The sequence below is a fragment of the Abramis brama genome (genome assembly GCF_963993115.1).
Source record: "Abramis brama genome assembly, chromosome: 4".
NCBI lineage: Eukaryota > Metazoa > Chordata > Actinopteri > Cypriniformes > Leuciscidae > Abramis > Abramis brama.
The window spans coordinates 5,920,464-5,933,236 of NC_139966.1; the positions used below are offsets into that span (position 1 = coordinate 5,920,464).

At 37.0% G+C, this 12,773-nt stretch overlaps 1 protein-coding gene across 1 annotated transcript; it reads right to left on the reverse strand.

Annotated features, from left to right (window-relative positions):
* Window positions 1–274: 274 nt before the first annotated feature.
* On the reverse strand, window positions 275–11,233 carry LOC311082002 (uncharacterized protein). The gene is made up of 9 exons (XM_084112752.1): window positions 11,147–11,233; window positions 8,739–8,798; window positions 8,173–8,603; window positions 3,776–3,892; window positions 2,871–2,948; window positions 2,637–2,778; window positions 1,312–1,533; window positions 974–1,193; window positions 275–855 (listed from the first exon to the last, which is right to left on the reverse strand). Exons 3-5 carry the CDS (start codon window positions 8,383–8,385, stop codon window positions 2,898–2,900), a joined length of 381 nt encoding a protein of 126 aa, XP_083968878.1. The 5' UTR covers window positions 8,386–8,603; window positions 8,739–8,798; window positions 11,147–11,233; the 3' UTR covers window positions 275–855; window positions 974–1,193; window positions 1,312–1,533; window positions 2,637–2,778; window positions 2,871–2,897.
* Between the last annotated feature and the right edge of the window lie 1,540 nt (window positions 11,234–12,773).

Below are 12,773 nucleotides of genomic sequence, written 5' to 3' on the forward strand. Positions count from 1 at the left end.
ACACAGTGCAACACGATAGACCCCACACACAACAAGGCTAGCAGTTGTACAAAGACTGAAAGCATTGGGTGGGGGGACTAGGATCCTGTTGCTCACTCAGTCTTCCTAAGTATAGTGCTGAATATTTCCCCCACAAGGCGGTGGCATATTTCCCTCCGCCACAAATGCTTTTATACATGTATATACATTTATAAATGACTTTGTGAAGCATAAACAAAAAAGCAAAAGTAAAAACGAACAAATTTTTTTTTTTTTTTTATTAACAAAGATTTTTTTTAACGAATTATTATTGAACATTAAAATATTTATTACATTATTATCTATTTGTGGATCCTCTCGTGAGATTTAACATGATCTGAGCGACGGAATAATCTGTTGCAGTGTGAACACTTGTAACGTTTCTCTCCAGTGTGGATCCTCTGATGCCGTTTCAAATCTTCTGCTGTAATGAAAGTCTTCCAGCCATTCCAGGTTCAGGCCCTCTCCCCGGAAAGAATCTCTTTACACCATAGTCGAACTTAAGCTGGGTGCCTACACTGATGTCCTTTAGTGCTTTGAACAAGATGACTTCCTTGTCCTCCCCATTTATCTGCATCCTGCTATGAAACGGCTTCAGGTTGGGCAGCTTACACGAATGATTAATTCTTCTGCCAAAAGTGTTAGCATGAGGGTGGCACTCGCACTGGGAAGGTCTGGGCATCGATGCACAGGTCTCTCTGTCCAGCTTTAAAGAAGAAAGCGTAACCTGGCTCGTCCTGCTGGCTCTGCACAATGGCCCTCCCTTCTGCAGCTGTGATTACCTTGCCATGGTAATCACAATGTCGTCTTTGCAAAATCGTCAGGTTGCGACAACTCCTATAATAAAGAGAACATTACATTTGAGTTAATGAATAAACATTACATGTAGTTCATGGCTGCTAAAATGTACATTTGTTTCTTCTGCCCTTACAAGATAAATGAAAGATTTTCTTACCTAGACCTTGCTCTGCACCAAAGTCTTTGATGGCCAGCCCCGTCCAGGTCTGCTCGGACACACACTGAATCACAAACTTGTTATCTTTAACCGTTTTCTTTGGGGCTGATCTCCATAGCCGTTTCTATGTCCTCCTGCCTTGGGCAGTTCACCTTCCAACCCTCCTGTGCAGTTACCCTTGCCACCTTTGCTGCAGAAGGCTTGCGGAGTGTGAAATGTGCTGAAAGACAGAATTAAATAACTTTACTCATGCGAGTCACTTGTCACTTTAAATAAATGGCCTAGTTTGTGTTGAGTCAATGCGTGTCAATGCTGTATTGATGGATTCGGAGACTTACACAGCAGATATTTCTCTCTCTGGGCGTACTGGGAGGCCCTCCACTAGTCAAAAGACACGGTCTTCTGAAAAACCTGATTCGATCCTTTGTTTTTTTAGATGGCGGCAGACCCTCCAGCGAAACCGAAATCTTTCCACGAACGCAACAAAGTCTGAGACCTTCTGTGCAGCTGTTCCAACAGCCCTACGCACACACTGGCTAGTAAAAGGGGCCATCTTATACCTGCAGAAAGAAAATTAAAAAGAAAATGTTAATTGTGGGGTGACATAAAATTCATGAAGCCGATTCATGCCATATGAGACACACTGAATTGCTGCACCGTCTGATTAATACTGCACTGAATAATAGGCCTACATTACTACAGATAAAAAAAAAAATTACATTTTATGCATTAGACCAGGGTTTTCCAAAATCGTAAGGGACTGTTGTTAATTCTAGCCTAGCCATTTATAAAGTAAATATTACAGATATTGAATAGTCATCAATAAAAAAATAAAAACCCTTTCAATGTACAATTAAAAAAATCCTACTAGGTCAAGACTAGTTTTTCTTTGTCTTTCATTGTTTGATTACAATATCTACGTTTACATGGACACAATCGGAATGAAATCAATACGATTGATGAATCCTAACAAGGTGTTTACATGAATGATAAATAAAGTAATCGGGTTGATGTGTGCGTTTATGAGTGAAATGAGAATTTTAGAATGACGGGAAACTTATTAATATGACTATTCAACAGGAACAACAGCTCGTTCTGCGCGTCATACGTCATTACGCTAGTTAACGTCATTGCACATGCGCAGTCCTTTCAGTTTCGGTTTTAAATCCGATCAAGTGTTTACATGTTCTCTCGATCGGATTACAAAAGGGATAAACCACCCCTTTCAATCCGAAAATTTCATTCGGATCGAGCTCAATCAGATCGATTAAGGTGTTTACATGAAGGTTTTTTAGTCCGATTGAGCCGTCAATCCAATTATAAGTGTCCATGTAAACGCAGCTTTTAACACTCGAGCAGACAGAGCTTTCACTGCACACGTTTTGATTAGTTGCGCAAAAAAAAAAAAAAAAACGCATTCAAATCTCACATTACATTCTATATTCCTCTGATAAACCCTGACATTTATATAAACATTTTAAACTTACTAAATGCTTTCAAACTATAAGCTTAACCACCTAAAAGAAGCTGTTTATAGCCTACTTTTACATAAATCAATACAATCCTGCTTAAACCAATCACACCACGTATACAGACGCTCAATATATCCTACTTAACCAAATTACTACTAAATTAATAGCAAAACAAATCAGTAACTTCTTACGTTCTGCTTCAGGGCCATTAATTCACCTCGGCAATCGTCTAATATTTCACCGGTGGGTTTTTAATGGGAAAGCCGAGGTTGGGCACCACAGAAATGTCGGCAGAGTCACCGCACTGGATGTCAGATTCTCCACCATCTCTACCTGGGAAAACAACCAAATTAATACACAGGTTAATAAACTGTAACATTAAATAAAAGCGTAAATATTTACATAATAAGCGAATAGATACTTACTGACGCAGCGTTTGATTTTTTGTAATTTCACTGGGCTTTTAGTCTTATTTGCCTGCAAAAAAGATGTCCGTTTCTCTGCTGCGAAAACAACGACATTATGAAAGTCATCGCGGCTGGTTTGAAAAACTGCATTAAAAAAGTTGTTACCAGTCCGAGATGCATTTTTCACAGGACTGACATTGTGCACATATCCACAAATAACGTCTTTACTTTCCTCAACCTTAACTTTTTTGACCGGAGAACCCATTTAGCATGTGCTACCATAGATATCATATAATAAAGGCACATGTTAAAAAATAAACTATACATTTTGAACATGGAGACATTTAATCAACAAGTACTAAATGAAATACAAACGGTGTTTTCACAGTGGAAAGGAAAAATATTTCATTTCAGTAGTGTCATCAGTCCTTGCAGTTGTGTTGGTCTCCAGTGAAGCTTTAGGCTCAATTCTGATGATAAACTCATTGTGTGTCGTGACTTTCATTTCTGGTAGTTCAAGCAGACAATCAACAATATCATCATTAGATCTGCTGCGTTTTACATCAACAAGTGCGATAACAATGCTATTGGCAATTTTTGCTTTAAAAATGTTGCCAGAGTTAGGTTTCCATATATTTTAACTTCTATTGCAGTTGATTTGAATTGGGTTTGACATTTTGGACACTATTTTTGAACTGGATGGTGACATGTTTTCATGGGATGTTTTAATGATATAGATTTTTAAGATATAAGTGTTTCTTATTTGTGCGCCAATTATTTTACCATTTTGAGTGACTGAGGTTGTGGTGGGAACAAAGATTGCAGTGCCTTGAGATGGAACGCTTGTAAACTCAGTGTCTTTTGTCGTACTCGGACATGGTTTGTGGTCATACTGTCTCACTGAGATGTTTGACATACTATACCACTGTCCAATGTGAAGGCAGTGCTCGCCCCAGACTGGTTTGTGCAAGAAAAGTTCCATCCCTCATGACATTGTGTCCCTCAATCTCTTGCTGAGCAATTTTCACATGGAGTAATAGCTATTGAAAGAGAAATTTACACACATTAGTAAAATAGAGTATGTTAAAGCTGTTCTTTTCAATTTCAGTAATATTATATTGAGAATTGTGGCATCAAAGTTCCTATAAGGGGATCTCTATTAGTTAGTGGTTAATGATTAGGTAAAGTGTGAAGAATTACATCCATTTAAAATAGATACATCAATTTAAATTCAAATGTGATGCGATCTGGGAAAACCCGTCGGATGTCGCGCTGGGCCGTTTTCAGTAAATTCGAAAATAGTTTGAATGTCAGTTTTTTTGTCAAATTTTTTTTTCCATTAAATTATTATTCTATAACATCTTTTCTCTTATCTCTGAAAATATCTTGGCAAAATTCCCTTGTTTAGTGCAGAAAAACAGCGATTTATAGTGTCAAGCTGAAAATACTCTCTTTCTCTAATGCATTCTATGCGACCATTTTCTCTAACGCCCGGCAGAGGTGAAAAAAAAACAATCGCCGTATATCCCATACACCTGTCCGTCTCTTAACACTACAAAGATAGTTTACCTTTAAAATAAACCACATAACATGTACAGTGAATGTGTATAGTGCGCATTTCGCGCCAATCCTGTTTAAACTATAACGTCACGCAGTTTTATAACAATTGCGCGACGTCCCAACGGTGACCGTTAATTAAACCTGTTTTTCTCAAAATTCTGTTCCAGAAAATCATAGCGATCGGCCGACTTCAGATAAACATAACTTTTGCTACCAACAAGCTATGATAAAAATAAAAACAGATTTGGAAAGGGCTTGATACCAGCTTCCATATGATATCAAAACCTGTAATAGGTAAAATTTCACCATGTGGTGGGTTTTCCCAGATCGCATCACAAATGCTTAATTTTGTTATAAAATGTACTTGTTCATATTGGGAGCTGGTTTTTAGAATATGCTCCAATGGAACAATTTTTGGATCCTCTTTTTGGGTGTTAAAAGTGAACCCGACATCTGCTACACATAATATTTTTGAATGGTGTGTGAAAAGAATGTCTGTCCTTCCAGAAATACAGCTGTGAAGTTTTTTTTCCACGTTTTCCAGCTTAATGGCTCTCCTAGGAGTTGCATGGATAAAGGAGATATAGTTACTCTTCTGGTATACAGTTTAAAGAGTAAAAACACACAGTCTAAAAATAAGATTATTTAAAGTTTTTTTACGTTTAGTAACATTTCTTTTTATAATTGTATTATACTAATAAACCCTTCATATATAAATGGTTCTTTGTGTTACAGTCTATGGTTGTTTATTCCCACCTCTTTTAAAAAAAAACTTTTATCAAAAATGCATAATTAAAACAGATAGCATCGACTCAACACATTCTCAAAAGTTAAATTATTTATCTTAAAATATCTTTCTTATTTTACCTTTCAAATTCTTTATACAAACTTTTTGCATAAACAATCCCAGTCACAAAATCATTAAAGCCACCAAATCAACAGACCTGCCAACCTGTATGCATTTTGCGTAGCGGATACGCATTTTGACTTCAAAGTACGCTGGTACGATTTGTCACTCTAAACTACGCAAAAACCTGGTGACGCCTCTGTGCATGCGCTGTCCTCAAATTAAGCAACAGCAAAAGAAGAAAAGTTCGACCAATCATAGCGCTGGGTTCATTCCCCAAACAGCAAGCGGGGATGATTGACAGATGCGTAAGGCCTATCATTAAAAAGAGACTGAAAATCGACACCAATAAAGATTCCCGCTCGATCCCCCTTCCACTCCCGCGGCCGACGTCTGACTGATTTCATAAGCGAGGACAGTACTGTAGTCGCGGTACTTCTGACTCCTGAAGGTAAACGGCCTGGGGTCGATGTGGAAAGTTGATTGTTGACTTAACTTAATCTTATGGATTCGATGATCACACAGATCGCATGGATTATCTTAAAATTCTCCGTTAAATTATTCATGGTCACTCAGAAAAGAGGAAGACATCATTCAGTCATGCAAATAATAAAATGCTCAAGTAATGCTGAACTATAAATCTTGAAATCGCTATGGCTTAACGTTAGTGATTATGAAAGTCGTGCTGTGATTTGTGGATTATCTATGATAAGCGCGAGTCTGGAGAAACAGGCGTTTATTTATTCATTCATTCTCAGTGTTGAGAAACGTAGCCTATGTGTTACGTTATTGTGTTAATTATGTTACATATTTATTTTGTATGAAAACTAGCGCGTTAGTTACTTAAAAAGTGCCGTTGTATAAGTGCTGCGCGAGCTCTCTTACAAACACAACGCGCGCACACAGAGAGAGAAGATCATTGTAAAATGAAAATTGACGGGCTAAGTTTAAATGTTTAAATGTTCTTGCTTGATTTTTTTTGTCAAAAAGCATTTTGTATTATCCATCCCTGCTTTTAAAATTCGTTAAATGACGGACGTTTTACTGTTAACACAGCCCTCATTATATGTCGGATTCGGAACTTATACTTTATATTATTTTTAGAATAAGTGATTCGTTATGCTATTATTGGACTCCTGTCTATTCATTGTCAACTGTTTTCTAAAAATATGTTTGTATTGGCTAACATTTATTCCGCTAATGCGTGTCCTGTTTTAAATGTACAATGTTTAAATGCAAACAGCACGTAACAAATAGAAGCCCTTTTCCCTGTGGTATTTAGTATCATATTTGGATATTGGAAAATAAATTAATTAGCTTAATTGTAATATATATATAGAATGGCCTATAAAAAAGTTTCCAGACTTTGGATTTTTAATAGAGATGCAGCTTTTCAATAATGCATCCAAAAAAAAATAATACAATTTTTTGGGGGGGGCCCTGTTTTCACCAGGTGATACAGCTCACCTGGTGGATGTGTCCAGTTACAGTACTCTCAGTGTTAGATGAACTTGCCATATCTATAAGAAATATCGTATGCACTTTAAAAAACAATTTAAGATCAAATAAATGGGATTATGACTTATGACTTATGGGATTATGATTATGACAGGAGTCACGTGTATATAATGAATATGCAAAGTAAATGTTTGTGTTGATTTAACATAATGTGGTTATAATTATCAGGCATATGTTTTGTGATAGTTATTTTTTTTAAATACACCAAACATAATCAGGAAAATATTAAAGTCATACTCTGAATTTAAAAATCATTAAGTGCAGTATATTTGATTTACTGTAAATTTAAACATCCATTACTTTTTCATACTTTCATTTTTTTTTAAAGTGCTTTCACTTCAGCAATAATCTGCTGAGTATCTTCTTTAAAACAAGACCAAACTTAGGTCTATAATATATAGGTCTATATAATTCTTGAATTACAACCATTTAAGTTTAAATAGTGCATTTTAATGTCCATTTTCAAAAAGGGGGCTGAGAGTTAAGGGGTTTAAGTACCATTTTTATGGTAACACAAGGTCCGATTTCAAAACGGTTTTCACAGGCTGAATCTTCAGTTCGTAAGATTTTGAATGATATATATAATCAACATTAGATCAGAAGATGTATAGGATATAATTATTTAAAAAATGCAGTGGCAAGTGGGCCAGTAACAGTTAACAGATTAAAGACTTGGTCCTTTTTTAATACCCTAATCAGGCAACGTGAGCTGGGAGTCATGAAATCAAAAATTTATCAAATATTTCAAATTCTTTTGGATATGTTTTACTTGAGTCCAGATGATATAAAAAAAAAATACATGAAATGACTTTTTGCTTATTTTCAACTCTTGCCTGTTTAAGGGTTAACATTGTACATCAATGATTTTAAACTATATAATCCCCTGGGTACATCGCAGAAAAACACACAAACGGTTTAGTGTGAACTGGATTCAGAATAACCTGCTACCAGGCTCTCATTCAGCACTATCTTTAATTTCTTTGACGGTTTTGTGCAAGAGTGACGATGGAGGTATATGGCTATGGAAAAATATTACAGCCACTTTAGAAGAGCATGGTGTTTTCTGCTCAAAACCGGGAAAGTTTGTCAAAGGAACAGTCTATAGTGTTGTAGCGGACAATTTAGTAGCCCACGGATTGGCTGGTTTTATCGAGAGCATCTCTGGGCAGTATCTTCCTTTAACGGGGAGCCCCTCTCTGCACCCTCCAGAGCCGGCGGTGCTCCATGGCCTGCTGGGGGGTCAAGTTCGTGACGTAGAACTTGTCCACGTGTTGTGGCACATAAACTTTGAGAGCTTCTCCCAGTTATCACTGGATTGGGTGAATTTTACCTGGAAAGACAGAGACAGAGAAAAGTAAAAACCAATGCCACCCGGAAGACCGCCGAAACACTTACCTGACTGGCAATGGATGTCCAGACGTCTGTGAAGGTGGGGCAGCCGGGAAGGCCCATGGACTTGTTGAGGTTCTTGCAGGGGTTTTGGGTCGAAGTGAAGAAAAGGTACTTGGCCGTGGGTCTGCCCGGCAGCTGGTCCTTAACCCGGAGAAACCGCTGCACCCACCCAAACCCCTCCTCTGTCAGGACGATCTGGGCCGCCCCGAATGCCATGATCGTCTTGTGGTGAGCGACCTGTGGACACACAAGGAATCACATCCTCTTCTTCGTCATCTGCAAAGTACTCATCTAAATCCTCCTCATGAGGAAGAGGTAGTGGAGGAGATGGGGCGGATGGTTGGGGCTGTTGGGACGAGGAGGAGGAGGAATATGACCTCCTCCGATGAGGACGTGTGTTCACTGTCAGTGCGGCTTAAAATCACAGTTGTTGCCTTGGGGAAGAATAAAACATTGAAAACATAAATTAAATATTACCACAAGCTTTAATTTGTTATAAATCAAGTTAATAAAGATGAAGATTTGGCCGAATGACAAAGCATTTTATATGAATACTTATTTCTACTCACCACATCACTTGCTCCTGAAGTCACCACACCGCTGTCACTGCTTGTGTCTTTGTGCACACACTGAAACAAATAGAAAAATACACATAAGCTATTATTGTCTTTCCAGGGTGGGATTCACACCTTTGCAAGTGGGCTGGTGTAATGAGTTCTGATTGGCCAGTTTGAATACACAAACTCAGGTAAGGGTTAGAGAGTACTGACGAACACGGCGACGAAGCCCGTGATCCAGTGGCTGAAGCGTGTCGAACCAGGCGTTTAAGGCAAGTACGAAAACCCCCATGTGTTTGGTGGATGAGGTTTTTGTATTTGTTGACTTCTCAGTGCAGTCGTGATATTCAGGTCAGAGCCACAGCCCAGAGAGAAGCGCATATATAATATGTGTATATATGATCTGAAGCTTGTGAAGATGCTTGTAAAAATGCAAAAGTTTTTGTACAGGCATTTTAGACAGCACGTTTTTATACAGTCTTAAAGTAAATTTATGTTGATGCAGACTGAGCTTCCATCAAGATCATCAAGCCCTACAATCAGCGAAGTGTCAGTGAGCAGCTCCATCTCAGATATTTTCTGTTGAAGACATGGGAGCAGTGACTCTAACACAGTGAGCGAGTTCTCCTCTTCTGAAGTCCAGAACCGTGGGTTACAATGTCCAAAAACAAATCCACAATGGTCCCTGAAAGAACGCCTGAGGGCCGAGAGTAGATGGATTAAACGTTTGGATACCCGAGGGGACTGAATGAGACATAAATTTTAGATTCTTTTTCCTTCTAGGTTTACAGAACCCTTCGGATCATAGCTCGGGTTCTCTTAACCCTTTTTCTGAATTTTATATTCACTCTCTTGTAATATTGTTCTACATTTTGAATTTTGCAACCTTAACGGATTCTCCCTGGACTCATAAGCCCGCTGTTGGGTTCCCCGGGTCATCTTACCCCCTTTTGAGTGGTATAATTTAATCCAATTATTTAATTCATTAATTTATTAAGAGAGCACATTAGACCTTAGGTTTGAGCCTTGGACGTCTCATTCCCCTAACCAGCCAGTGCCTCCGTCTCTGAGCTTTGGACCGGCCCTTGTCGGACCTTGTTTGCAGTGCACGTGCCCCCATAACTTTTCTTTAAAACCACAAACAGTGTTTAAGAAGTTTTTGCAAGCCACATTCAGTCATGAGTCACTCTTTTCTATCCTTTATTCATGATATTTCTTATTGTGTAAAAATCATGAAGGGTTCTAGAGTCTTTGGGTTGCAGCAAAATAGAGCAGTGTGTTGGAAAATATTCAATAAATCATTTTATATACAGCAACAAAATAGTTGTTTGTATGCAAGTTGTTTATAAGCACTGACTGAAGACAAAGCAATGTTGTTGTTTGTATTGCACAAACAGAAATATAAGTTATAAGTTCATGTGATTAAAAAACATTTAATGTATTTATTTTTATTAAAAAGTTTTATCAGAGAAAAACCTGATTTTTTTCTGACATGAGAAGGGAATGTATTAGTAAATATACACATACATATAAATATGATACAAGTTTTTGACCCAAAAGAGGGTTTCTTGAATAAATAACTGATTAAATCTTTCATAAATTGATATATTTTGTGTTCTTTGATCATATAATAAAAATATTTCATTGAAAAGCTTAAAAAGTCTCCTTTTTCATTATCTGGACACTCATATTTGATCCTTACATTAAAATATTTTACAGAATGAATCCTTACATACATAAAAAAAATACTACACGGATTCTCTTTTTAAACTATTTATTTTACTCCATCTACATGTCTTACGGTTTTGCAATATTTTCTACACTGTTTTCAAGTAGTATCTTCACAGATGAAAGAACTGTAAGTGCTCTTCAATCTTCCATTTTCATATTATCTTCATTTTCCTTTAAAAAGGACCAGGATTTTTGTGGGGAAAAAACAACATTTCACACGACGAACGATTGTTATGACGTCATACGATATCGTCCCCTTCAAAGTTAAAAATATAACTCATCCCATCTGAATATCAGTTAAATATATAATATACGCCGTTTGTGGCATGAAAATTAATTTGGTTGATTTTAAATTAATTCTTTTCCTTCTGAGGAACACATTTAAAATCAAAAACAACATCCAGAATTAAAAATATGATCCATCTTACACGAATATTAGATGATTGAGATGTTAAGGATATGTATAGCATGATTTGAGGCATTAAAACTCGATATTTTGATCTAATATAAATATTTTCCCTCATGACGAGGAAAACCACATTCCACACGACGAACGATGGTCGTGACGTCATCCGATGTCGTCGCCATGAGTCGATTAATTTAAAAATGAATAACAACATGCACAACACAGAGACAAAAATATGTTCACATCAGCATGATTAGGCACAACCCTGGCTACATGTACATACCATTCCCATGCGAATGTAACAAGAATTCGATTTTATATCGCCATTTTCCCTCGTGGACTCTGTTGTTTCATTGTCTCTCCACTCTTGCTCGACCATGTGCGGAGGAGAGAGTGACCTAATTACTCTAAAACATCGTGTAACTCTTTCATTTAAACTTTTTTCACAAAAATCCTTTTATACATCTGTCCTTTCACTTATTTACTAACAATTCGCCGACTTGGATTTTTGTTTTGACTGTTTAAAGCTTAGTTTAGCCGGTTTTCGAAAGAAGAAAAAAAAAAAAAACTTTTCCAACGTCAGTCTATTTAAGGGGGCGCGCAATGCGCGCGCTCACTCTCACTCAAACTTCACTTGTTGAATGTGCGGACACGACGATCGCTCTGTAGTATCGAATTTTAAAAAAGAACACTATTTAAAACAGATTCATTAGTAAAATATATTGTATATATTATAAAATATATTCTTATTATATAAAAATATATTTTCCCTGTATTTATCTTTTTTGTTTACATTTATTTACAAGCCTGTCTGAAGAAGGTATATGCCGAAACGTCGCGATAGGCTTGTTCTCCATTTTATTTTGATTACATTTATTTATCTGATTTATTTTATTTATCTGATTTATTTTTGGGATTTCAGGAGATACTGTTAGGATGGATGTCTTTAGAGGCCGTTTGAAACACAGAAGCGCTCCACGTTACAGACTCAGACTCTCCAGCAGTTCTCCAGCTCTGAACAGAACAAACAGTCTATGAACAAATATTTCTTATTTATACTTTATTTAACCAGGAGAGAACTTCACTGAGATTAAAATCTCTTTTACAGGAGTGTCCTGGCCAAGATAGGCGGCCCACTTATTCAAACACACATATAACAATAAAACAATACAGCACACAATAAATTGGTATTAAAAGTACAATCTCAGAAGAATTTGCAAGTCATTAAAGCTACAATGTATGATTTTTACCCCCATCTAGCGGTGAAATTGAATATGACTACCCAGTGAATATTAGTTTCTGTTCCTCTCAATTCCGAGGGCGTTTTAACTCCTACGGTGGCCGTATTATTCCAAGATTAACGTGGCTTCCAGTTATCGACTTTGTCCATGACAATAATAAACAATACGTCTAAAATGAATAAAACTTCAGGACAGATGTCAGGAGGTAAAGTCACCCTTGGAATCAGCTATCCCAGCATAATCAGATTAGGCTAACGTTACAATGTGTACAAAGTAAAAGCAATTAAAAATATCTAAAATTTAGTGTCCTTTTTTTATATAGCTTAAAAAATTGCGCCTTTAAAACTATTCATCACCTGTGATCCGTCACAGCACAGATTTATGTTACAAGGTAAACAATACTTTTTCACCATTGACGCGAGGATGAAGTTATACTAGAGGTCATTCTGGCGTTATGCACAACCATGCGTCCCCATAATCAAGAATCGGCAAAGAAGTCGCAGACACAAGCTTCTTCCTTGCATTAAATGAAAAGCAAGACTTCACTTCCTAACTTTAATTTTTTAAATAATATTTGTGAGAACAAGATCCAATAATGTGGATTTCTCAGAAAATGTCAAATTAGGTCTGGTAGGTCAATCCACCAGTTGAAAAAGATTATAAGTGTTG